This window comes from Sinocyclocheilus anshuiensis, unplaced genomic scaffold (genome assembly GCF_001515605.1).
Source record: "Sinocyclocheilus anshuiensis isolate Anshui unplaced genomic scaffold, SAMN03320099.WGS_v1.1 scaffold269, whole genome shotgun sequence".
Taxonomy (NCBI): Eukaryota; Metazoa; Chordata; class Actinopteri; order Cypriniformes; family Cyprinidae; genus Sinocyclocheilus; species Sinocyclocheilus anshuiensis.
This window is the reverse complement of record NW_015536474.1, coordinates 687,552-714,848: the sequence shown is the minus strand read 5'-3', so window position 1 is coordinate 714,848 and position 27,297 is coordinate 687,552. Positions and strand designations below refer to the sequence as shown.

Genomic DNA, 27,297 nt, shown 5'->3' with positions numbered 1-27,297 from the left:
TGGAAATAATATAAGGACTTATGCTTTTCCACTATAATTTTTCTGTGGCAGGTAAAAAATCCGTCATAACATAAAAATAATTGGTTGTAAATTGTTTCATCTCTAATGCACCAAGTTTTTTTTTCAACCCACGAGGTCATTTGTGAAGAAAACATTGTGGGAGTCTTTGTACAAACACTCGGATATTTCTCAGCAGTGGCGTTTCATTATCGCCAGTGATAGAAATGTAAGAATGAAGTGGGCATGGCGATAAAATCGACTGCTTTGGCAAAGATTGGCTTCACTACTAGCTCCTCAAAGCCTGTTTAGAGTGAGAAGTTCTTTGGTGGGAGGGCTAGATTAGAACACACTTTGACATTTTGTCCAGTGTCACCCTGTCGCTGTTTTTCTGTCACTTATCATCCATGCAGCCTGTTCCTTCTTTGATGGACTCTATAAAGAGGCACAGCTGAAGGGTGTCTCTCCAGGGCCGCAAGCAGATGGATGAAAGAGAATTTGTGGCTTAAGATCAGTTTCTTATAAGGTATCCACAGCAATATACAATGGCATTTATCTGTGAATTTTCTTGCGTCTAAAATTTTGTAGTCTTCACTTTTAGGCGATACTATTTCACACTTGATTTTCACATTTACTGAAGACAACATGAGTGCAGCTTGCCTGTGCAGAACTTTGTGGGTGGTTGCTTACAGGCAAAAAAGCCCACTCCCAATATTCAGGGTGAGGTTGCATTGATGTTTTTATAGTCTTACTTAAACTGGGATGTAAAGTTTACACTATGGGCTTAGTAGCTACTTGTTAGTTTGTAAAAAGTAAACTTCCGTTAATTAGACTTAAAATTTGTAAACAGATGAGGTATTGAAAAGCCATGCATTTCAGTTTTGTTTAGTGGAAATTAGTTTCTTTTGTAAATTAGATTTTCTTTTGAAATGTGACAATCAATAATCTGTTAAACATTATTTATGAACTGTATTTTTATTTATCCAATTGGCTTTATTTCAACCATTATTCCCGAAAATATTCAGTTGATATGTAGGGTTGCATTTCAGCTGTGACTCCTGGCAATTTTAGATAAGGTTGTTTAGGGTTTAGATGTTAAGACTGTGAAGTCTCACATGCAGTACTACTGTACAGAGTTTTATCAGGCCAATATAGCATCAGCATCATGAATATTTCATCAGCTGTGGTGACTTCATGTTTGAAGCGCAAGTTCTTGCATTTTAAAGATTCGGCATGTTTTTGAGTAGGTTTAACAAACAGCTGACGTTCTACATGAGCCGGCAGCATAAATACACGCATGTGTCAAATACGGCCTTATTCTATAACACAGAGAAATCAGTGGCACCCCGCCATTCACAATCAATTTCCTCCTGTGGCTATTCATTGAAAAGCTGCGTCATCTTGGAGCTACATTTTATTTTTAGGCCAAACTAGTCGTGCACTGCTGTAGTGTTTTAGTGTGGCAGGATTCAATCAAACCTTATTGACTGGGTACAATCTCCTTTCATTAACATCTAATAGTTTACAAGGTTAGATAAAAAGATGGAAGTGCTGCTTAGAACCAAGGACAGAATTATTTTTTTCAAAAAAGGGCTTCTCTTACATTGCCCCTGCAGAGAAAGCACTGTTAGACCTCTTCACATTGTTGGGAATGAGAAAGTAATTTCCTGTAGGTTCTGAATTACAGACATCCAGGTTAAATGTCACAATGATCACAAGTCATATAAATCATACTCATTTGCCCTGTAAAGTGAAATGAATAGAATACCTGACACACTTTCCTGTGATTGCATTACAGATTTTTTTGATCTATACAAACTGTGGAGATCTGTGCTGCTTTCTAAAGAACTTTCCTGCATATATTGTCTGGTTTGGCCCCAAGCATGGTTCATTTATAATTCATTCAGTTTGTGCTACGAACTGTCACTGAATTTCTTCAACATGCTAACACGTTTTGCCGGCTCTGCTGCTGATTGGGTCGATTTGACTGACTCGTTGGTAAGGATGTAACGATTAACTGCGAGCCGGTTGAAAATCGATTCAAATATGTGACGATTCAAATCGGTTGAGATGCTAAACAAATCGCAATTCATTTAGGTGTAGGTGTTTGCAGCATTTTGTCCAAGCAATAATAAAAGGACACATTTAATTTATAATTTGTCTTAAATCTAATTTTGTAAAAAAAAAATTATAATAATCGTGAATCGAATCGAATCGCGAAATCAAGATCGTGAATCGAATCGTGAGTTGAGTGAATCGTTACATCCCTACTCGTTGGCCACCCTGTTAGCGACACTATGACTGTTTAAATCAGCTTCAGCACTGATACTGCTGAACTGTGCACTTTTATGTCTAAAATCCGTTACGTTAACTGTCCTAAACACCTGCCGTTATGGCTGACCTCAGCTGATTTTGGGGGGGCTCTAGATACAGCTTGGCATATTCAAAGTCAGAAGAGGTTCATAGTTTCACAGTCATATGAAAATAGGAATTTGTCTCTTTCCGAAGCCTTGCTGTGCTGGAGTGGCAATATCAGCAGCCTGAATCAGCCGTGGACCGGAATACAATTTTTATGTGTCTGGTGAGTCATATTCTGCCCCTTGATATGTGAATACATCTGGGATTCGTTTAGAAGTTTGTGCATGCTTTGGCATGTAATAAATAGATCATGCGTCAGGCTCCATGTAAAGCATAAAAAATGATTTTCTTTCTGTTTTGTTCTTTGCGTCGTGTGACGTAAACCCTGGATCTGCATTTGCACGTTCTTCAATTACACAGATTATTCACATGGTTCTGTTCAGTATTAGGGATGTGCAGAAATTGAATGAGTAAGCTATCAGTCTTATAGGCAGCCATAGTTGTTTTAGGGTCACGATCACATGCCACCTGACCTCACTAACTCACTAGTTGGTGGTTAGATGACTAGTCAATCACCCTGACACATTTGTACTGGTCTACACCACCCCTTAAAAGGACATCCAGAGACACGTCTGTGGTGAGTTCAAAGAAAAAGGTCAGTTTATGAATCTCTGATTTGATGCATAACATTTACCATAAACCACAAAACATTTATTTGGATTATCAGTATCATTGACAACCATCCCCATACCCAGTGGCATCAAATTTAATGCAGCCTGTTTTATTCCCTTGAAAGGTTTACTTGTCTGACTCACACATGCAGATTCATACCTGCAAAATATAATTTCCATTTTTTGTCTTCCGAAGCTCACAGAGCACAGACCGCAAGCAAACGTTAAACCAATTGCCGCTTTGATTTGCTCTACAAGACCTATATCCATTATTCAGTTCAATCTGGGAACTTATCAACTCAGTCAGCCTACAGTAAACTTTAATTTGCATAGGAAAATTAGTTGGTGAACTAAGTTGGTGAAAAATGTTAGTTAATAGCAGCATGAAATAGCAGCTTTCTTTCCTGTTTTGATATATTTTCTATTGAAATAGTAGGTTGGGATGAGACAGATTATATTTGTTTAGTCTAAAAACCATGAGCCATGATTTTTGTTCGTGCTATTGCTAGTCAGAGGCAGGTGATATTTATGGACCTTAAGTAGCTCCGCCCCTTTTCAGTGCTGCGCTAGTTGTCTTCTGTCTTCATTTGTATTTCCACAGAAGGTGAGGTCGTACAAGTTTATGAATTAACCGCTTGTTTTAAAATCTTTATGGCATCCTCTTTAAACATTACAATGCACGTGGTAACTTTCATTAACTCTACAATAAGTAAATCCACGTAATCAGCCAATTACTCTTTAACGTGATGCTAGAGCTACAGCAGAAACGGAAAGACAGAATTCTAATAATGGCTGCGCACTTGTTTCTCCAACGCAATAAAAGAGAAGTAGATGTTCTCATGCTAGAAACCATTTTATTGGACAAAAATGTTTGTATGCCGTAAGTTAAGATGAGTTAGTTTATTGACATGAAATTTTAAATATGTGTAGACTATGAGTATATGTGACCCTGGACCACAAAACCAGTCATTGTAGCAACAGCCAACAATTGTATGGGTCAAAATTATGGATTTTTCTTTTATGCCAAAAATCATTAGGACATTAAGTAAAGATCATGTTCCATGAAGATATTTTGTAAATCTCTTACCCTAAATATATCAAAACTTAATTTTTAATTAGTAATATGCATTGCTAAGGACTTAATTCGGACAACTTTAAAGGCTATTTTCTCAATATTTAGATTTTTTTTGCACCCTCAGATTCCAGATTTTCAAATAGTTGTATTTTGGTCAAATATTGTCCTATCATAACAAACCATACATCAATGGAAAGCTTATTTATTCAGCTTTCAGATGATGTATATCTCCATTTCAAGAAATTGTCCCTTATGACTGGTTTTGTGGTCCAAGGTCACATATTTTTGTCAACCTTTAGGCATAGGGTATAGTTGACCTTATACAAGCTAAAATACGTTGATTAAAGGGTGTTCCCTGCAATTTTATCGCTGAAATGTTTGTTAAATGAACTTTAAGTGGGAGCGTCGTTGTAGTTATTGCCTTACATCGACATACTCGTGTATGACATTTTCTGGCTGCCAATTTGTATTCTTTACGTTAATTATAATGTGAGTAGCACAAGTATTTTTTTCTTTGCTTTACCTCATTTATTGTGGTTCTTCATCTTCTTTGATGAAATTGTGACGTGCTAAATATTAGAGGCGTCTTATGCCGAGTCGCTTTTCCTCAGTCAGTTTGACAGTTTAAAATAACGGTCGCTCCTGCTGAGCGGGAAAGTGACCGGCAGCATCTGTGAGGAGATGATGCGCGCGCTCCTCCTGATCGTTTGCGGAGGCAGCAGCCGCCAGCCTCACCGTCTCTAGCGCAGAAACTCTCAGAGAGAGAGAGAGAGAGAGAGCGAGCTAGAGGGGGAGACAGCGGGATATTCTTACACACACACCGACAGATAGCTTACCTGAAAGCACCGGGAAAAATGGACCGAACCTACGCGGTGGATACGGGTCACCGACCGGGTCTGAAGAAATCACGGATGTCGTGGCCGTCGTCTTTTCAGGGATTTAGACGGTAAGATCTGTACTCTTCATCGTTGAGGGGTAGATGGGTGTGTGGAGAGGCTTTTGCGAAGTGCACTTTCTTTGTGTAGATCAGTTCATCTCCGGAAGAAATTGGGCTGTTTTGGCTTAGAATGAACTGAATGAACTTTAAAGTCAACGGACTTCGTTGAAAGTAATAGTGTCTTAAAGCGCGTGGAGTTGTTTTTGATACGAACGAGACTCCTCGCGCATGGGATTGTTTTATATGTATATAATTGTTTCATTATTGGTAACGTTATATAATTAGAGTACAAATTTAATCTCTAATAAAAACGACAGCCATATAGTATTGTTTTTTATTGTCATCGTTTTTTAAAGTTCCCGTCTTTCTTTAAAGGGTCTGGCGACGATTTTTTTTCTATTGCGCAAATATTTGCAAACGTATTTTATCAGTTCACTCGTCCTTCGGTCTGTTTATTTATTTTATTAGATGGATTATGCTCTATAAAACTGAAATGTAATGAAGTGTGAGTGGCATAAAGGGGTTATATGGGGTTTATGTCAGTTTTATCCAATGTATATGGATAATCTGGTTAATTATATGCAATCTAGATATTGCTTGGGCGGAACCAGCGCAAATTCACTTGTGCTTAGGTAGAATTACCTATCTAACGTTGGTGGCATGTGTGTTGCAACCATTTTGTTTAGCTTATGGATGTTTATGTATTTATCAACTCATAGCATATGGTTGTTTGTGTTGACTGATATTTTTTTTCTTTGAAGGACCAAATATGCAGATTTTTAATCTTTGAGTGTTGATAACCATGTTAATGTTTTAATTTGTTTGTTAGGTTTGTTATATTATAGTTTCATTTGTTTTTTTGGTTGCAATAATATTAATATTAGACTACAAAAATAAAGAACATAATATGCATTATGAAAATATGATAAATAATTGTATGCATTGTTATAATTTTGACATTATATTTAAAGTTATTTGGCAGTCTAAATGGTGTCTAAATTCATTAGACTACACCAATCAACAGTCAAGTTTAGATTACACTGATGCCAGTCGTCATGACAGTCTCAGAGTTGCCTTGTGAGGCACCATTCTGTTTTGCGGATCATAAATCATAGTTGTTGTTCCACCTTGAATTGTCCTCAAGAGGACAAATCTCTCCACTTACAGACATAATTAATGTGCCAAAGTGTCTTTCTCTCCTAAACCTCTAACCACGTCCTCTCATTCTCATGCATGGATGAAGAAAAACAGCACGGCAAGTGTTAATTGCCTACTCAGTTGCCATTGGTACAATCTTCTTAATTTTTTTTTGTCACTGATTACATGGTATTGCCAACTCAAGATGTTTTTTTTCCCCCTCTGGAGTTTGTTTCAACATATCTTGATGAACACAGTAAGGGTTCATGCAGAGGTCAGTTTTTACTCAATATATACAGAGAACGCTTTGTCCTCTGGGATTTCTGGGTGGGCTGCCCTCATCTCCCAGTATATTGCTTATAAGGAGTAATGACAGTGTTGGGTTTCATTCCCTGAGTGCAGTCCAGAGAGCTCATTGTTGGCCTAATCCAGGGATAGATGGATGGATGGATAGATAGGCAGTTCTTCGGACAGCAGAACAAGACAAAAATCCCAGGGATTTGACAACTGACATTGTCTGTCACCCATTGGTATGAATTTTGTACTATTTGGTCAAATTTGTGACATGTTAAACCACCAGTGAAATGCACTTCCTGTCTGGAGGGTAATTGCTGTCTAAAAGTCGGTTATGCTCAGGAGTTAAAAGGCCATTACTTTTGCATTAGAAAGTACACTTGGTACCCCGGCCTAATTAAGCTTCAACCAGCGTGGTGCTCGATTTTCATTGGCTTGTGCTGAGGTTGTTTGTTGTATTTAGTGGGTTTGTCAGATTCATAAGCTTGAGTTGTCATCCTCATTAGGGTGTATGTCCCTGTGACCGGTATACCCAGCTGCTAACATTACCTTCTAGCTATAAAATGAAACCTTATCAGATATATGAGCATTGTGTAACACCATCACGTGACTCATCGGGTTCAAGGGCATGTCCAATTACACAGTCTGTACTATATAGTTGTCCCTGTGAATGCTTGTCTCATTTGCAGCAAAGATATGGCTGTGTTTCTACCAAAAACTCAGGATAATTCACTGCTGTTTGTCTACTGGAATGTCGCTGCTAAGAAATTCCATCAAGAAGTCTTTGAGATTGTTGACATTTTGTAAGAAGCTGGAATCGTGCATTAATGTCATTTTATATTCGGTTGGTGCACTTCCCAAAAGCCAACGTTTTCACTTGCCTCACTTTACCACAAAATGATCAATTTGATCAATTTTTATTTTTAGCAATCCATTTTTATATATGATAAAAACATTTGATATATTTATGTATATTATATAGTTTTTTAAATTAAATGTTAATTTTTCTAAAATTCACTAAAATGTGTATATATATATATATATATATATATATATATATTTTGTCCTATTTATATTATTATCATTGTTGTTTTTATTACGTCTAATAATGTTTTTAAGGACTCGCAATCACAACTAATATTTGCAAATTCAACAAAGCAATCTATTTTAAGGCAACAAGAAGACATGGTCTTGGTTACTAATCAGCATAATTTGCAATAACAACATACAATACAAAACTCTCTTACAGTGGCCTCGGGCTAGCAGACCATCTTTATTAAGTCCTGGCTGAAGTTTAATTTTTGCAGTATTTAATTGTTTTACACTTCTCACTTTACTTGAGCAAATTTTAAATGCATGACCCTCACGATGGAAGGTGGCACATAAGCTATTAAGCTATTAAGCCCGTAGGCCTGTCTGTCAGCTTATTGACCAGAGCACAGGGTGATTCTCAAGGGAAATTCGTGTGCTGCAATAGCCTGCTCACTGTAACTAGCTTCACGTCCCTACATGGTTTTAACCGAGCTTCTCTTTGGATTGTATGAAGGGAAAGGAAATGTTTACAAGCGTTGAGCCAAACTGGGTCAGATTCTGAAGGTACTGTACAGTTAGTTCTCCGTATGGAAGGAAACTGATTTACACAAAGCTGTAAACAGGGAAAATGCAATGGTTGCATCTTGACATGACAAGTGACGATGACTTTGCTGTCAATAACACTGTACCCGTACTGAGAAAACAACCCATTTTACCACCTGAGCATCATCTGTATGACTTCGCCCCTGTAATTTTGCAGTATGATCGCACCACAGCAGAATAATTTCCTCCTGAGTTTCGGTAATATGTTGAGCTGGAGACAACTGATGGATTTTGACAGCATAATAAATCATTGAAAATCTGCATCCCAGGGCCAAACGTATAATTTGAGAGCAGACTCGTTGTGCATGATGGGAAGGATCAGATATTATCGTTATTATACAGGCCTCATCATTTTAGGCTAATCATCTTGAGACATTTTGGGCACTTGAATGGTGCTCCTTCACAGAGATATCCTTCAAGTCATGTGAAGTTGCTTTAGGGAGCGCTGTCCTCTCGACTCTCTTCACAGACGGCTAATTAGAAACAACAACTGCAAAACATACAGGCCAGCTCTGTAGCTTTGTCCTCAGTTGTCACGGCCGATGTCGCTTTGTAATGAAGAGTCCAGCTGGAGCTGAGAGGAAGAATATACCATCCTTTTCTATTTTTTATGTTTGTCATCCTAAAGTCAAGATGCTTTTGTAAAAGTGGGAGTTTCTAGACTCTTCACGCTGCTCGAGTAGTGCTACTACTTTCTGAAGTGCTAATTGAAAGCACCACTGACTGTATCAACAGCAGCGTGCTTGAATAAAACTTGTTTGGGGTGTATGTGGTTGCAATCCTCGGAGACCTGTTTTGTATTCCTCTGAATGTACCCAGACGTCCAGACCTTTTGGGAAATCAATACACCACGGAATGCTTGTCGCAAACCACAAAAAGAAGATGGATGCTGGAAGTATTTTAAATAATTGAGCGCTCTTGTTTTGGCACGCAGCGTATAGTTTTTGCTGGATTCTTTTTCCTGGGTTACTTTTGTTTGGCGTGATGGTACTGTCATAGTCATGTTGGTTATTATTTTGTCACGTTATTGTCTGTTGTCACCTTTTGCGCAAAGAGGTCCTGGCTGAAGGCGGTGCTCATAAGATGGATGACTTTGGGTAACACCATCTGTGTGTCTTGTGTACAGGAGCTGGATGGCAGCTAATGCATGTTACACTTCCTAATGCACAGAAAACACATTGTTTGACATCTGTAATTTGCAGCGACGGAGCGTGAGAAGTGGGGAGGGAGGTGTATCTGCCGCTGTCCATCGGAGTCAGACATACGAGAGGGTTATGCCTTACCTCAATTCAGACATGATTAAATGATGGATCCTTAATTAATGACAAGGAGCATATGAGTGTTCAAAATTAACTTGTTTCACCTGCCAATGGTGATTTGAGAAAATATAAAGTACTGGTCAAATTTGGGGTCAGTAAGATTTTATACTACTTTTATTCATAAGGGCACATTAAAATGATGAAAAATCACAGTAAGGACAGTAAATTTGTAATGTTACGAAATACTTCTATTTCAAATAAATGCTGTTCTTTTGAACTTTCTCTTCATGACAGATCCCTGAAAAAAAAAGGCACAACGGATTTCATTAAAATATGTTTCCAGCACTGATAGCAAAATGTTTCTTGAGCAGCAAATCAGCATATTAGAATGATTTCTGAAGGATCATGTGACACTGAAGACTGGAGTAATGATGCTGAAAATTCAGCTTTGATCACAGGAATAAATTACATTTTATATTATATTTAAATGGAAAACAGTTCTTTTGAATTGTAATACTATTTCACAATATTACTGTTTTTACTGTATTTTTGAACTAATAAATTCAACTTTGGTGAGCATAAAAGACTTATTTAAAAAACATTAAAAGACCCAAGACCTTTGAACCATAGTGTCATAAATCATTGCAAGTTCCATTAAAGTAAATCATTTAAATGAAAAAAATTTATTTGCCTTGTTATTGTGGTTGCAATTTACAATATTTTACAGAACTTGTTTTGTGTAGGGCAGCTGCATTCTTGCAGGGAAGATATTTAAAACAATCTTAAGTATGCTCCTGAATATCATTATTAATAGTTTTTGCTTGTGTTTGGTGATGTACCAAAGAAAGTGAAACATGCATTTGTGGATCAGATGTGTAAAACTCGCTTGTTAAAACTGGCTGTTGTTTCCTATAAGCCTATAGACTAACTTAATTGTCTAGGACTGGCCATTGCTTTCATATGTTTGGTAGTGGTGCAATGGATCACAAAAGTCACAGTTCGGATCATATTACGGATTTGTTTTCACTAAAAAATTAGTGAAAGCTTACTTTAAGTACTTCTATACCACAACTAAAAACTACTAGCTTAACCAATAAAGTTAGTAATAAAACAAGAACAATTACACAAATTACAAGCATAGATGAATACAACAAAACACAGTTACAAATGATACCGTAGCATTCAGGTGCAGAAATGTAATAATTAAGTGTAAAATAACACAATAGTGCTCACTGCACAAGTTAAATACAGATTAATCTTTGTTAGAGCTGTGGTGTTAGTATAAGTCATTATAATCCATAATTATGTCCCCACTGGATGCAACGAATGCCTCGTTTATAATGGGTTTTCATGTTTTTGAATCATCGCTCTGGCCTGACAGGGCATCATCACAATATGGTAAGGGGCGTAACATTTCCGTCACACGCTTGAGGTATTCGGCCAATCACAACGCACTGGATAGCTGGCCAATCACAGCACACCTTGCTTTTCAGACCGATGAGCTTTGTAAAAATCGACGCGTTTCAGAAAGGCGGGGCATAGAGGAGAAACAATAATGTACAGTATGTGGAAAATAATGTGTTTTTTGAACCTTAAACCGCATAAACACATATCATTACACCAAATACACAAAATAATGTTATTTTTAGCAGCATCATATGACCCCTTTAAGACATAACCGACTGTGTTTACTAGAATACTTGCCAAAACGGGTATTTTAACATAACGTTGTGTGTATGTGAAAGAGGAATCAATTCGCTGTTCACGCAGTGTCTCTCTCTCTCCGCGTGTGCACGCTTCGGGTGCGTGCGGCAGCGGCTGAGCGCAAAGAAACCAGCGTGCGAGTTAAAATTGCTTGAATGTGTAAACTGACAAGACAAAACATGTGCAAATGATAAACTTTAACTCTATGATGGTTAAACTTAACAGTTAATCCGCGAATCACATGTGTGCCGAACCGTGCAGCCTGATCCGTACGGATCACAGATCATCTACGATCCGTTGCACCCCTAATGTTTGGACATGTCAGGTATTGCATTCTGGGAAATTAAGTGTTCTTCCAGCCTCATCTATTCATAAGACCTATAAACCTTCAAACTTCAAGGCTTTTTAAATGTGTGTGTTTTTTTTTCAGAACTTTCAAACAAGAGTTTGTTGAGCCAACACCATTATGAATTTCTTAGTTAAGTTGCAATTCCTAAAAGTATTACTGCTTAATGGCCATTAGGTTTTTTTTTTTTCTTAGCTACTTGCCAAAGCCATTTTTTCCCCCTTATTTGGCGCTTGGCTGTGTTAATTTCTTATCCTCTTGTTCAGCTTCGTCAGGTCATCTTGATTTCTCAAATGGAGTCTTTCATTAGTTCCAACTCCCTTTTCTCATTAACAGTGACTGCAACATGACCTGAGGAACAATAGTTTGGTGAATGTGGAGTGAATGAGCGTGTGCATGTGCCTTTGGTGTATTTTTGAGGTGGGTCAGTACAGAGATAATGGGTGCTGAGAGCCGACCTAGAAGAGAGTGAGTGAGTGAGTGAATGAGTGCTCGCTCATGTCACATGGCTGAAACAGCCCTTGCTGCTGTAATGGATTTCACGACATCAGGTTTCTGCTGTCCATCACTGTGCCGCTGTGTTTAAAGACCTGCGCCGCAATGTCAATCATACGGAAATCATATTTCTGCATACAGGAGACTTTACCTTTGTACACTACTAAATCCTAAGATTCAGAAAAAAATCAACTCTCCAGAAAGGAAAAATGAAATAAAATGATACGTTTTTGGATGTTTATGCCTCAAACAAAGGATAAATCTACCAGTGATTGGCAAAAATAAAATGTTCTTTCTTAATACCAGAGTCCCCATGGTTTTGGAAAACCTGGATATATAAGGGAATTTCTAAAGTGTGATTTTAAGGCATGGAAAAGTTATGGAATTCATTAGTCGTGAAAGGTCATGGAAGATTTGTTAATATTATGTCTTTCTTAGTCCAATGTTTTTTTTTTAAAGACCCTTAAAAGTCATTCCAAAAAGGAAGATAAGAAATAACATGATAAATTTAGGGAGGTTAATGTTTAAAACAAGTGATAAATCTGCAAGTGGAAAAACACAAAATATCCTAGATATTGTTTATCAACATACTGTATGTGCTACATCAGATCTGTATGTTTCAAAAGTATAAAAAGCTAATTTTGGGCAGGTTTGATTTAAAATATAAAACTTTTGGTATAGTTTTCAGCAATCTATTCCTGTAAGTATGCTTTTTTTCTTCTGAACTTTTCCTCTTAAACCTGTTTAAGCTATAACCGAGATGTTGTCATGTTTAATTTCCATATATGTAATTTCCATTTAATTGATTTTAAACTTTACTCTCAAAGTTTATCATAAAACTCTTATTTTATTTGTATGCATTTTTATAAGTTCTATTTTGATGCTAGAACTTGCACATTAGCAAAAATGTCATATTCTTCAGCAATAAAGATAACAGAAACAATTGTAATCACCTCCCTCGTGTGTCTGATTAATGGCAATTTTAAGAAGAATTACACTTGTCCATTATCTGTAAGACCAGATTGCAGAGGTTTCCAGAAAAAGCCTCACTGGAGTGCCATTATTATGCTAACAAATTGTGCTGTCATTCTGTCTGTAGAAATGCCCCGAAGTCGTTGCACTCAGAACATATCAGGGCTCATTTGTTAGATAAACAAGAAGGCAATTACTGCACTTTATTTTAACGACTTCTGGTACCCTCTGATCCTCACCACTGGATGTTTTTGTCGTATAAATGATGGTACACAAACCTAAATACCTGTTTTTGCCTGGGACCATTAGAAAGCCTTTCTTTAGCACTATTTGAGGGGATTAATTTTATAAATGTTTAAGTTGCAATTATTAACAAATGATGTGTGGGTGTGCTCATTATAGAAGTGCTGTGGATGCATCATGAAATAAACAACATATGTCTTGGTACATAATTATACCATTTTTACTTTAAGTATATAATTAAGGGAAGGAATTACCAATTACCACCACCAGTAATTTTACTCACCTTTATAATGAAGCTGCACCAGGCAATGCAATGAGAAATTAAGCTTTAGTTAAGGTAATCAGTGAAGGTCTGAATAAATGAGTTGAAGTCTAGAAAAAAATTACAGACATTTCAATCCGTATGGGATTCAATTTCTCAGCGGACACCAGTGGTAAAATTTAGCTCCATAATATTTTTTGGAAAAACACTGGATTGAAGTACATCAGTGAAAGATGAATTTATCAGCCTCCTCAGGTCCCTCTCCAGCTTTTAAGTAAATTCACGTCCCTGAATGTGACTCATCGCTGTCTTTCACCAAACTTCTAACAAAGAGCCTGAAACCTGATGGAAGAACTCGACTTGACATTTGCTCAACATTTACATTTTCCCCCCAAAAGAGATGACTCCTGTTCCTCCTAGATATTCACTCGTACGCTAACCGGGTTTGTTCAGTTTCACATTAACGGGATTAATTAGACCGTTGCAGATGTTTAGGAACGTCCCATTGAGCCCTACCTCTGTCTAATTAGTGACTAATATGTGTGCTCTTTAGAGAGGAGCTGATTGCATTCAAATTAGAAACCCTGGGACGTTCTTCCATGGGTGACCGTGACCAGTGTTATTTTAGTAACATTGAGATACTGTTATAGTTTTTATTAATACACTTTTAATAAATAAATAGCAAACATTTAAAAATCGACGTTTTCTCAGTTATTGTCCTAATAACTGCGCTAAGTAACACTACTTTTGTCAATTTGAATTTGCCTGTTCACTAAATGCAAAATGCCTCATTTAGTTAATAAATTTAAGACAACAAGCAGATTTTCTTGTGGTAATACAATAAATTAATTTGTTGTTTTGATAGCCATGTATGTATGTCCGATAAATCCGATTTATTTTTTCCAAAAAGTTCAAATTTCTTTTTTAGGGGAGGGTAAACAATTGATAAAGAAAATGGATGTGTAACAGTATATTGGTTTACAGCAGTTTAATATTCCTGAGGCTTTCTGTGTTATGAATGTTAATCAATCAACAAAACAAAGAAAAATCACTTTTGTAACTTTAACACAGATTTATTAGATTTCATTTATACAGTGAAGACTATGCAGTGTTATTTTACATTTGAGTTATTCAATTTCTGTACCTGAATACTGTTAAATATAAAGCACTGTTTATTTCATTTGTGTCTTTGTTCTGTTATATTTATCTATGCTTGTAATTTGCTTATTTCCCTATGCTGATTTACTTGCCTACAAAATCACCCCAATCATTATTTTTCCCCCCAAATGAACTATTCAAGTCATGTGGTGATTTTTTTTTTTCATATCGCAATATATATCGCAAAAAAATAAAATCTCGCAATGTGAGTTTTTTCCAATATCGTGCAGCCCTAGAAGTAATAACAAAATGTTTTTTTTAAGGTGTTAGTTTTAGTTAACTCCACTAACCCTGACTATGACTCCATTATGTTTATCCGTTGGCTTAATTCTCATTTTGTTTCTGTACTTTAGGTCATACTCTTGGCTGACTCTCAGAAAGCCTGTGGAAAACTGACATTTATGGCTATAAGTGCAGGGACTGCTAATAACTGTCGGAGCTGCTATGTGGCCGGTCCAGAGCTAAAGCTTGTGATTCCACCCTGAGCTCTTGGGAAATGTATTTTACCAAGTTGTCAACTTAGATTGAGTGCTCTGCCATTCGTGGTGGCTCTCAGCTATTCACCTCTCTTCACTTTGTTCTGGAGTAATCTGGAAATGGTCGCGCAAAGAACAACATTCAAAAACAGGGGCGTGGGAAGATGTTTTCGGTTGGGGGTGCTGCTGTGTGTGTCCGTGTTGTGTGAAAGGGGAGGGGGGGTGGGTCACCTCATTTGACAACTCCAAGTATTCCACCCTGAGCTCTTGGGAAATGTATTTTACCAAGTTGTCAACTTAGATTGAGTGCTCTGCCATTCGTGGTGGCTCTCAGCTCATCAAAGATTAAAGCGTCAGGCTGTTTAGTTACATAGAGCGGGACGTGTTCAGCAAGGACATATTGAAGCAGAACATGCATGTGTGTTTGTTTAGCTGACACGCATTGATGAGTGAACGCAGTGGAACTATGGCAAATAAAGCTTTGCTTAAACTGAATAAATTTAAATGAACAAACTTGGCGTTGCATTTGCAACCATGTGAAAACAGGGGGTGCTGCAGCCCCCTCAGCACCCCTACTTCCCGCGTCCCTGCAAAGAAGTGTCTTTTTTTTAATATTAATATATTTTTACCTTCCCCATCTTAATATGTAGAGACTACTGTATAGGTTGATTTCACCGAAAAGAGTAAACACGAGGTCTTATCGCAAACTACCTCACAATACGATACACATCGCAATACATGTCACGATTCAATACATTGCGATGCATGACAGTATCCTAATTGGATTATGCAAATGGCTTGCTTCTTTTTTAATTGAACTGTGCGTATCCTCACTGCCCTTGTTCATATAACGTGGAATTAAATTTGCTTGCCTGGTTTAAATTATCATTACTATAGTTGAGATGGTAGATATAAGTTGCACAAGAAAGGTCAGTAAGATTTTTTTTTTTTTTGTGGCTGTACTTTTGAAATAGTGTGTATTTTCTTTTGAAATAGTCTTGCTTTTGTCATTTGGCTTGACGCAAGAAACAAATGCTCTCTATTAAAGTTTAATTTGCAGTGAACCCAGAATATTCCTTTAAGTGAACTGCAAATACTCATATTCACAATCATTTCTGTTGAACGTTTATTGTTCTGCTGAAAGATTGTAATATCTTATATTACTACTTTCGTTTTTATGGTTATTAAACATGAAAAATGACCTCAGTGCGAATGAACCACAGCTGGCATTGTTCAGATGGTTGCCTTGCAGCTCTAAATGTTGGTGTATGTTCTTCACTGTGTGTGTGTGTGTGTGTGTGTGTGTGTGTGTTTTCATGTTTTATGTTTGTTAAGTCTACACATATGGCATTCCTCTAGGATTACGATGTTTTGTCAGTTGATAGCGGTATCAAAATGCGCCAAAGAATTCTTTTATGTGTTCGTCTTATGCTCCTCCTTTTCCGTCTGTGTTCAGCTCCCACTGTATGTCACCTGAAATCTCTTAATACGAGGCATTTCCTTGCTGTTTGTGCTCTGATTCTGTCACACAGACTCATGGCAGATGATACCTTTCTGTGTGTTTGTGCGTATTTTTTTGGACTTGTTTTGTTACATTTTTTTAAAAGCAAAAAGGCCACATTTTGGGTCACATCCAGGATTTTGCTGTCCTTCCAGGAACTGCAGTTATAATTTAATCTCTCATCATTATCTTTTTAATGGCTTGGCTGCTCTCTGTAAGTGCTTTTGCTCTTCTTCGGAGTAGAGCACATGTTGACTTCCCTCGGTTTAATCAAATCAGAATGACACTGGAGATGACATTAGACTCACTCCAATTAGTTCAGAAACAGGAAAGATTGTAGCCGAGTTACCAACAGGTGCGGGTTTGCTGAATTATGGAAACTGCTGGCAGAATGTTCAGCCTATAGAAAAGAAACATCAGATCTCCTAAATCTCAATTCTTTCTCCTAGAGAGCGATTTGATTTAAATGAAGAGCAGAATGAGAGGCTAGTAATCTGATTTATGTTCTGGCAATTTTCTCTAAAACAGCTTTGAAACAATGTGGATTATGGAATTAAAAACTTGACTTCATAGTTGTCTTTAGAGTTTCACAAGACATTTTATTTTATATTTATTTTTATAAGTCATGAAAATTGAATTGGATATGGTCATAGAACATTTGTGGAAATTTCTGTCATCAATATTAATTAATGAATTAATGAATTTATTTATTGGTTTATTTAGGCCTATTTATTTATTGGTGTATTTATTTATTTGTTTATTTATTTATTTATTTTTCAAAGTCATTGGAATTTTTTTTTATTTGTTAAAAATCATGATAAAATTCTTATTTGGGATGTGGAAACCCTTTATTCCACATTCCTGGACTTATCGTGCACAATTTATCTGTGAACTTCTTTCCAAAGGAAAAAAATGATATGCAAAATTAAGTAAAATGGGTAGTGGACATAATTTTATGTTGACTTTAATGTTATAGCTTTATCATCTTATTCTTGGTCGATAATTTTCTCATTTGTGTCTATTTCTAAAGAATTTTAGGAGAAAAAGCTGATACTCGAACGAAGCACAACTGGAACCTGCATAAGTTTCCTGAGCTATGTAAGAGTGCTTTCCAGAGCGAACAGCCCAATTACTTGCAAAGTAGTAGTTATGAAAAGGAATGTTATTAAAGCGCATCCATATGTAATGGTGTAAAAGTCAACGAGTGCCGGACTCATCCCACACAGACGTACGCCTGCCTAGCAACACCTTTCTCCTGAGTGGAATCTCCTCTCTGGTTTCTAAAGGTGATGGCAGATGGTTGGCTACGCTAATTGATGATTACGTTGTGTTGAATTGATTAGAGCAGGGAAATATGAACTGCTTATGGAGCGAGTCCTGCTCTCTCTGGAGATTCTCCACGGCACTTCGCTGTCCTAGCTGAGCTTTAAACACTGCAGAAAAAGAGGTTTTCATAAAGCTAGGTAATAGAGAGCCACTTAATTGGCTGCTCGGAGAAGCGTGGAGTAAAATTGAAGACAGCCAGCAGAAGTTGCAGTCGTCATTCTCATCTGTACCATATTAGCTTGTTTACGGAATAGACCGTCACCAGCTGCAGCCTTACTTTAATATACACAATTCAAAAGGTCATAGCCCTTTTATTAGTAGATAGTTGCCATGGTTTCCGCAGACCTCATCAAAGGAATTGGGTTCCCTGTGTTTATGGACGTGTCGTTCGTGGCTTCGCTTTTTCAGATGAGTCAAAAATGACAAACCGAGGCCGAATAACTGTCATGATGTTCTTTTCCATTAACATTTCTTCATTCTTCTGCAGATGTGTGCATCACTGTGTTAAAAACATTTTATCTTCAGTTGTGACTGAAATCATGTTGTGAGTTTGCTGTCTGAATTGAATGTAGTGAGACTGGGAGCCATGAAATGATGTAATGGAAATAATGCATAGACATAGAATAGAATCGTTCTAATGTGTTAACGATGTGTAAATATTATAAAATTCTAAACTTATGAACATTATAGAATGTTTGTAACTTTTGAATGATTCTTTAAAAGGACGGGCTCAGATGAGTCATTTGTTCTGAATGAGACTACACTGGTTGCTCTGTATTTTTTTGATTCACTCCAAAGAACTGGTTCAAAAGAATCATTTATTTGTGGTGTGTTTTGCTTTACTGAGAATAACCGGTTCATAAGAGCTGGCTGTGTGTGATTTGGATCACGCGGGTTAAACAGTTATGTCCTCACAACCAGTTGTTGTTAAATTGTACTACAGTGATTGCACAGTATATTTTGAATCACTAAGAAGAAGTGGTTCCTAAGAGTCTGTTGTTTGTGATTCAGACAACACTTTTGTTGCATGTTTTAGCTTTACTAAAAAGAACTGGTTCAAAAGAGTCATTTGTAAGAACCATTTGTTTGTACTTCTGACTTCACTGGTTGCACAGAATGTTTTTGATTTGCTAAAAATTACCTGTTTCTAAGAGCCATTTTTTGGTGATTTAGACTATACTGGTTGTAATATATAAATCTGAATCACTAAGTAGAACTGGTTCATAAGAGCCATTTGTTTGCAATTCGAACTACAGTGGTTGTAAACCATGTTTTTGGTTCACTAAGAAGAATCGGTTTAAAAGAGCCATTTGTTTGCGATTCAGACTACACTGGTTGTAATGTATGTTTTTGGTTCACTAAGAAGAACCGGTTCATAAGAGCCATTTGTTTGCAATTCGAACTATAGTGGTTGTAATGTATGTTTTTTGTTTCACTAAGAAATATCAGTTCCTAAGAGCCATTTGTTTGAAATTTGGACTATACAGGTTGTATGTTTTTGGTTCATTAATAAGAAGAACCAAGAGTCATTTGTTTGTGAACTTTCATTTACTATATAATATAGATCATTTATTAGGATGAGAATCCTCAAAAACTATTTTAGTACTGGAACCAGAAACATTAAAGTCCTCACGATTCCCACCCTAGACATCAAGCCTTGTTAGTTTTGTTCAACAATTCTCAGTTTTCTCTTACCTGGAACTCATGAATATTTATCAGCTCATACACCAGGCCACTTTAATCTTTTATTCCAGCTGAAGTGTTTGATTTTTCGGAAAGAGGAGCGCATGTAGAACCAGAACAAACGCAAGGATTAGCGCGATCGTTCACCGTAAAGCCCTCGTGTCTCAATGAGGAATTAACCCCCGCTCTCCGCATGTGACTTCTGCTCAGTGTTGGAGGTGCCATCAGTTATGCTATTGGCTAATAGGAGTCCGTTAAGTTTGGCCTTCGGAAAGACTGCTGTACGGCTGAAGCGCTCTGCGTGGGAAACTGGATTAGCCATTAGGCTGCCAGCACTTCAGATCGTTGCTCTTGTTAGCTGCAGGTGTTGTCAGGGCTCATGGAGATTTATGGGTAATCAGTCGTCTTTTTGGTTCGATGGAGAGCAGCGTGTTATTTATAATCGTAAATCTAGGATGTCTTTGGACTACGCTGAGTGAGAACTTTAATCGTTGTTGAGGTCTGTTTTGTGCATTATTGTATTAGAATATATTATTATTATTATTATTATTATTATTAATATAAACAATAATATTTCATGTTAATTAGAATTTTAATAATTGTTGTTGTTAAGTTTAAATTAAACTAAATGAAAAAGTAATAAAAATGTAATTCAATGATGATGGTGATAATTAAATTAAAGTACATGTTATATATTATATCTAAACTAAAAAAGTGTATAAAAGATATATGTAAAATATTCTTCTTTTGAAGTTATTGTTCAATTTATTCAGTTTAATTGCAAATTTAATTCAGTGATTAAAGTAACAATAGTTAACACTTAATTCAGTTTAATTGAATATATCAAAATTAAACAAGATTAATAATAATAATAATAATAATAGTTGTAGTTGTTATTAATATTTGTTGTTATTGAAGTAATTTAAAATAAAGTAATTACAATAAAAGTCTTCTAGCATCATGTGGTGACTTTTGCACAAGGCACCAGTCACATTTTGTTTAGAAAATAATTTTTTCCCCCACACTGTGGTTTGAATGTTGTGGGTATCCAGGCCATGGATGGCAGCTTCAGAGTTCCTCTGGAATAAATATGAAACACCTACTCCTAGATACTCAAGCGCTTGATGGTGAAACATGTCAGAGAGGCACTCTTATTTGGTAAAAATTTGCATCCTCTCTGGTGCTCCTCGTACAGTGTTTTCATGATGATTTAGCATGCATTTACTTCCTTTTGAATTATCCTTAAGTTGGGCCAATGTTAGAGAGTCTGAGATGTGTGTTTAATGTTTTCTGGACATTTTCACCCCCCTCCCCAGTGATGAGTGGAATTACAGTGTATGTTCTAATTCACTGGGCCGGGACCTCCTGGACTATTACTGGCCTGGACTGCAAATGTCACGGGACACTGACTGTTAATGAATCACACCAACTCAACACTGTTAAGTATGAGAGAGGCATTTTAAAATATGCAAACACATCAGATGCACCATTTCCAGCTCCCCGTGGATCATGCATATGTTAGCAGGTTTCCTTCATTCATACGCCATTAGTCTCGGTTCAGAGATGTAGTTTGCCGTCTGCTTTGTTTTAAGGTGCAACAGCGTTGAAGTCAATTACAGAATAAAATTAAGCACTGTGTAGTCGTAGCATTTCTCCGAGGTGACTCTGTGACCTTTGGAATTCCCATGGGCATCTGTTAAATGTCTTTTAAGGTCACAACATTTGATGAATCATGGCTCTAATTTGACAAAGCTGTTTTTTTTATCCTCATAATGCTCTTTGCAGCATTTTCATATTCATCATTTTTTTTGCATTTGAATGGAAAAGCACTTATGGCATTGAGAGCTGTGAAACAGTACATATTTGTGCAGGTGAAATGCAACGCCCTCTGTAACACATGGTTATGACTTTCATACATATTCACATTTCAGCAGATTGACTCTTAAATGAGCTTAAATAACATCCTTACAGCGTTCTCAGTGTGAGTCATGGCTGGTGCGCAGTAATTCTATGCCTGTGTTCAGAATACTAGCTTAGTATTTATTGAATACTGTGATTGAATTTACCATTTTACAGATTATTTTATTTAAAGTTTTGGCAGATGCTTTATTTATTTTTTGTACTTTTACTTGAGAATTAATCTCATGCGCTATGAGTTATCAGCGCCACCACAATTTATATTAAATTATATTATCATTAAAATTATTATCATTAGAAATTCTATCTATCTATCTCTCCATATACAGTGGGTACGGAAAGTATTCAGACCCCCTTAAATTTTTCACTCTTTGTTATATATTTTAACTTTGCATTTTAATAATCTCAATAAAATGTTAAATATTGAAGTAGTAATTTGTTCTGATTAATTCGTCAAACTGAATTGTTTGAAAGCAAGGATTAAATTATATTTCTAAATTATATTTTAAATTGTTTTATTTACATTTTGAATCTAATCTTGTCTAGAAATGTCTTAACATTCAGCAGTCTCATCTAATAAGAAGTTAATGAAATGTTAAATATCGCAGAAGTATTTTTTTCTGGTTATTTTTTATTTAAAAGTTTGAAATCAAAGTTTTAATTATATTTTTAATTAACATTTTGTAATATTTTATTTTACTTTTTTATTCTAATGTTAGTTTTAGCTTTTTTTTTTTTGTTTTTTAGTTTTTTTTGTAGTTTTATTCTAATTTCTTTATTGTAATAGTCTGATCAAACAAGAAGTCAATAATAAAATGTTATATTGCAGCAGTACATTTTTTTCTGTTTAATTTGTCAAATTGAATAGTTTGAAATCAATATAATCAATATTTATAAATTATTTGTTTTTTAATTTGCATTTTAATCTAATTTTGTGTAAAAATGTCTTAACATTCGGTATTGAATAAAATGTTAATAATGAAATGTTAAATATTGCAGCAGTAATTTCTTTTCTGGTTAATTTGTCAAATTGAATAGTTTAAAAATCAATATAATCAATATTTCTAAATTATATTAGATTTTTTTATTTCTATTTTGCATTTTAATCTAATTTTGTGTAAAAATGTCTTAACATTCGGCATTGAATTAAATGTCAATAATGAAATGTTAAACATTCCAGCAGTCATTTATTCTGGTTAATTTTTCAAATTGAAAAGGTCGACTTTAGTGCATTGAATTACGGGATACAGTTCTCCATGCAATGTACTCTATTGTGTACTTCACATTTTAAAAAATGTAGTATGTAATTTGAGTATTCTGTGCATAATGAAGATTTATAGTATACTGAACATACTAGCCTACAACATACTAGGGCTGTCAAAATGGCTGAAAAACTAAATTCGAATTTTGTACTTAAATATTATCAAAATTTGAATTATATTCGAATTTAAAATGCATAATTTCAGTTATGGTGAAGAAAAGCTTTTGTCTTCTCTTCTGAGGCCACAAGAGGGCGCATCGAGCAAAATATTATTATTCAAAGCATAAGATAACATGACTATCTGTGAAAAAAAGTGCATAATGTTTAAAATAATGTTTATAAACCAATTATAATTAATTAAGTTGCTTAAACAACTATAAACAAAACAACATCATGTATGTATGCATAGTTTAATGCAAAGGGCTAAAAGCCAATCACACAGTACATTTTTCATTTAAAAACATGAGATGCAGTGGGATGGGAAAAAAAACCCTCCATAAAGTCTCAATATATGTTTTTTTCAGTTACGCTTGCATTACTTTTACATGGCTTTCTAAACATGTGGCTCCTTTGTGCGAGATGCGAGTGCAACGGTGATAGATGTCCCTCTAGAAAATGCGTGAAATATGCATTCTGTGTGAACGGCTTGGTTCTGTGTTGATGTAAACAAGATCTTCTCCGCATTGATGTTCTTTTTTTCTGCAATATTTTTAATGAACAACGCAGCAGTGCCGCATCCAGTGGGTTCAACTGGATAGGCTAACAAAAACATTATAATGCAACGACACTTACATCGTCATCGCATCTCGTGCGCCACTGGTAAAGCTGCCTGACGCACACCTAAAATTTGAATGCGACGTTTTGCATTCAAATGTGGATTTTTATTTTAAATTCTTTTTTTTTTTGACAGCCCTATAACATACTATTGCTGAATATCCAGTATGCAGCAACAGTAGTATAAACTCCTAGCGGGAGAATTCCCAGCATTCACAGCACAGATAAATGAGCACTGTGTCATGGTGATTGAAACCCACCAGGCTAGAAAATAAACTCTGCATAGGCCTTGAAGATTAAGATGGATGGTCACATTCTGCTGCCCACTGGTTAATGAGATGCTAAAGTTTGCGCTAACTAACTGAAGCCGAGGCATGCATCACGGCAGAATAAAATTACCGAGTTTTATTTGCGTTATAGGCGAGCGCTTTGTATCTTATTACAGACTCAAATCACACGCGCTGTATTTGGGGCTATGAAAGAGAAAGAAATGCAGAGGTTTTGTGTGAAATTAAATTTGGTGCGGCAAAGGTGATCCGTTTATGTGATGCAAAGCCTTTTATCACACAGGCAGGGGAGCTGAGGAAGGACAAAAATGCAGGCTAAATGACAATGGCACTAAGTGCCCTCTCCTCTCCAGCCATCTGTATGTCTCTTGAACTCCTTTTGAGGTCAAACACTCCAGGGCTTGCGCTACACGCTGCCCCTGTAGGGGACAGTATCCCAGAATATCAATGCTGCGTTCACACGTTGCATTCACAGAGATTTTGATATGAAGGTCGGCCAAAGTGTATTGCACATTTGACAAGATCATCCCACCTGAACGACCTCCAACCCAATCTTGTGGGAAAACTTGACTATTTTACGAGGTGGTGGTTTCATATGAATTAGTTTGATATGATTATATATATTCATTCAAATTTGCCACTCATTTGCCAAAACCTAATATAGTTACAAACTGCCATGAAATTGTGTTGAGGACCTCATATGTAGGGTTGTGCTAAATTAAATAATATTTTATATAATTATAGTATAGTGTATATATAGTGTATGTAGTAGGGTTATTATAGGTAACTAAAACATAAATAAATATATACATAAACCATAAACAAAAGCATTTTTATTACTGAAATATGTCAATTAAAAGTGAATACAAAAAAAAAAACTAATTTCAGGAAGTTGCCAGTGCAACTTTTCTAATTTTAATTTAGTTTGACTGGATGTACTAAAATTATTAAATCTAAAACTGAAATAAAAATGAATAAAAATAATAAAGACACATAAGGAGAAAAAAGCCAGAAACTACTAAAAGTGGCAGAAACACACTACAAAATAACTAAAACTTTAAAATGAAAATAAAAATGGAAAAATAAAAACAATTATTCAAAATATAAAAATTATTATTAGTCTTAATGCTATTAAAATAACACATATATAGGGATATGCCGGTATCAAATTTTCATGTTGCGATTAATTGCTAATGCTTTTATCACGGTATACGGTATTAACACGGTATTGACATTGTTTTAAAAAAGTGCTGTCATAATACAGTATAACAGGTTTAATAACTTATTTCTTATAACAAAAATAACTGAACATTTAAATGCAATAAAGCAATACAGAAAAATGTATAAAGTTAAAAGTTTTACACAGATTAAAGTGCAAAAGAACTATAAAGGCCAATAGGTATCACTTTACAATAAGACCTCATTAGTTAACCTTTTTCACGCAGCATACAGCGGTGTTGTGCATTTTGACCAGTTGATGGGAAAAGTATTCTTAAAATGCATTCAAAATTTTGAATAATTTGTAATATATAATTATTCACGGTATTTAGAAGTGCTCACGATAACAATATCATGCATATTCATTACCGTGATATATCGCATTACCGAATACCGGCACAAGTCTACACATATAGTTATATACAGTTATTTTATTTTGAATTTTTAGTCTAATTTTATGTAGAAATTTCAGAAGTTTCAGGCTTTTTAAAATTCCAGTTTTTTCTTGATTTGAATTTAAAGGTCCCCTGAAGCGCCTTGAAACACGCAGCGTTATTCTATGTGGTGACATAATTTCAACTGAAACAGGAAGATGGGGTGGGACATATCGAGCAGACCCTCCCCCTTTTTAAAATAGCCAATAGCGTTTTGTTTATATCTGCTCGGGTCAGAGCCGTTGAGCTCGGTAAAGCCGCATTTGACAGCCACGGTCTAATAGATTACCCCCTAGATTCAATATGAAACTCTAAGTAAAACAAAATAGTGATCATAATCATGCTGAGGCTGTGTAGTTTTAAAAGTGCAATTGCGTCTCTGGACCGGAGCGGATCAGATGTATTTGTTCGCATGACACAACGTGAAACCAGACCTCATTTGCCCCAATCGAAAGCATATTTACACTGTCTGAATCGTTCCCTATCGCCATTCACTGTACAGGAAATACTACACTGTGAACAAGTGACCGATCTCAGTCGCAGCTTCAGCGTCTATTTATAGTGCAGGGGGCAGTCGCTTCGGCTTCTAGAGAGCGTTTGATTGGTCAGAAGATTTGATGAGAAGATGAAGTACGATGTGACGTCAAAAAAATCATTGACATTGAGCCGTTTTGGCGGAAGTGACGAACTGCAAGCTTTGAATGCTTATATCTTATAAATGCGAATTTTGGTTACCCACATTCTTCAAAGTATCTTCTTTTATGTTTAACAGAAGAAATAAATTATTTCAGGTTTGTAACAACTTGTGGGTGCGTAAACGTTTAACAAAACATTTTTGGGTCCACAGTCCACCGTGAGCAAGCTTCTCTGCAAACTGCGCGTTCATCATTAGTTACTAAACAGATCCACTGATAAATTTCCCATTCAGCTCTACACCTGGAGAGCCTTGTGTTCAAAGGGCGGACGTGAGCTCTATAGATGTTTTAAACCACGCAGCTTTACCGCATGCTGCGGTCGCGTGAAAGGGCCTTAACGGTGCACGTTCTGGAGACTCCGTTGCTATGGAAACAAAGACGCCAAAATGCAATCACAACAAAAATGAACTTCTTTAATACTTCTTATGAAATTAATTTCATTATAATTGCGCTTAGTATTATAAACAGTGCACAATACCTATTTATTGATTCAACTATGTGTTGGCCTTTGTAAAATACGGGACAATTGATTTTATACGGGATGCATCATTTTACCGTTAAAGGTCCCCTGAAGCGCCTTGAAACACGCAGCGTTATTCTATGTGGTGACATAATTTCAACTGAAACAGGAAGATGGGGTGGGACATATCGAGCAGACCCTCCCCCTTTTTAAAATAGCCAATAGCGTTTTGTTTATATCTGCTCGGGTCAGAGCCGTTGAGCTCGGTAAAGCCACATTTGACAGCCACAGTCTAATAGATTACCCCCTAGATTCGATATGAGACTCTTAGTAAAACAAAATAGTGATCATAATCATGCTGAGGCTGTGTAGTTTTAAAAGTGCAATTGCGTCTCTGGACCGGAGCGGATCAGATGTATTTCGCCATTCACTGTACAGGAAATACTACACTGTGAACAAGTGACCGATCTCAGTCGCAGCTTCAGCGTCTATTTATAGTGTAGGGACGGGCGCTTCGGATTCTAGAGAGCATTTGATTGGTCAGAAGATTTGATGAGAAACTGAAGTACGAGGTGACATCAGAAAAATCGTTGATCCATTTTGGCGGAAGTAACGAAATGCAAGCTATGAATGCTTATATCTTCTAAATCCAAATTTTGTCACTGTTTTGGAGCACACTGGCTTATAGATAACCTTAAGACTAACATATTGATACTAACACC

General features: G+C 36.2%; 1 protein-coding gene across 2 annotated transcripts in view; it reads left to right on the top strand.

The window, feature by feature from the left end:
* The first annotated feature begins 4,840 nt into the window (after positions 1 to 4,840).
* LOC107653658 (cAMP-specific 3',5'-cyclic phosphodiesterase 4D-like) overlaps positions 4,841 to 27,297 on the top strand; it is a 171,804-nt gene continuing 149,347 nt past the window's right edge. The window contains exon 1 of one of the 2 annotated variants that reach the window (XM_016440590.1): positions 4,841 to 5,047. In XM_016440590.1, coding sequence (XP_016296076.1) covers positions 4,956 to 5,047 — 92 coding nt within the window. In that variant the 5' untranslated portion in view covers positions 4,841 to 4,955. The remainder of the gene's footprint in view (positions 5,048 to 27,297) is intronic. The other variant, XM_016440953.1, reaches the window with a different exon arrangement.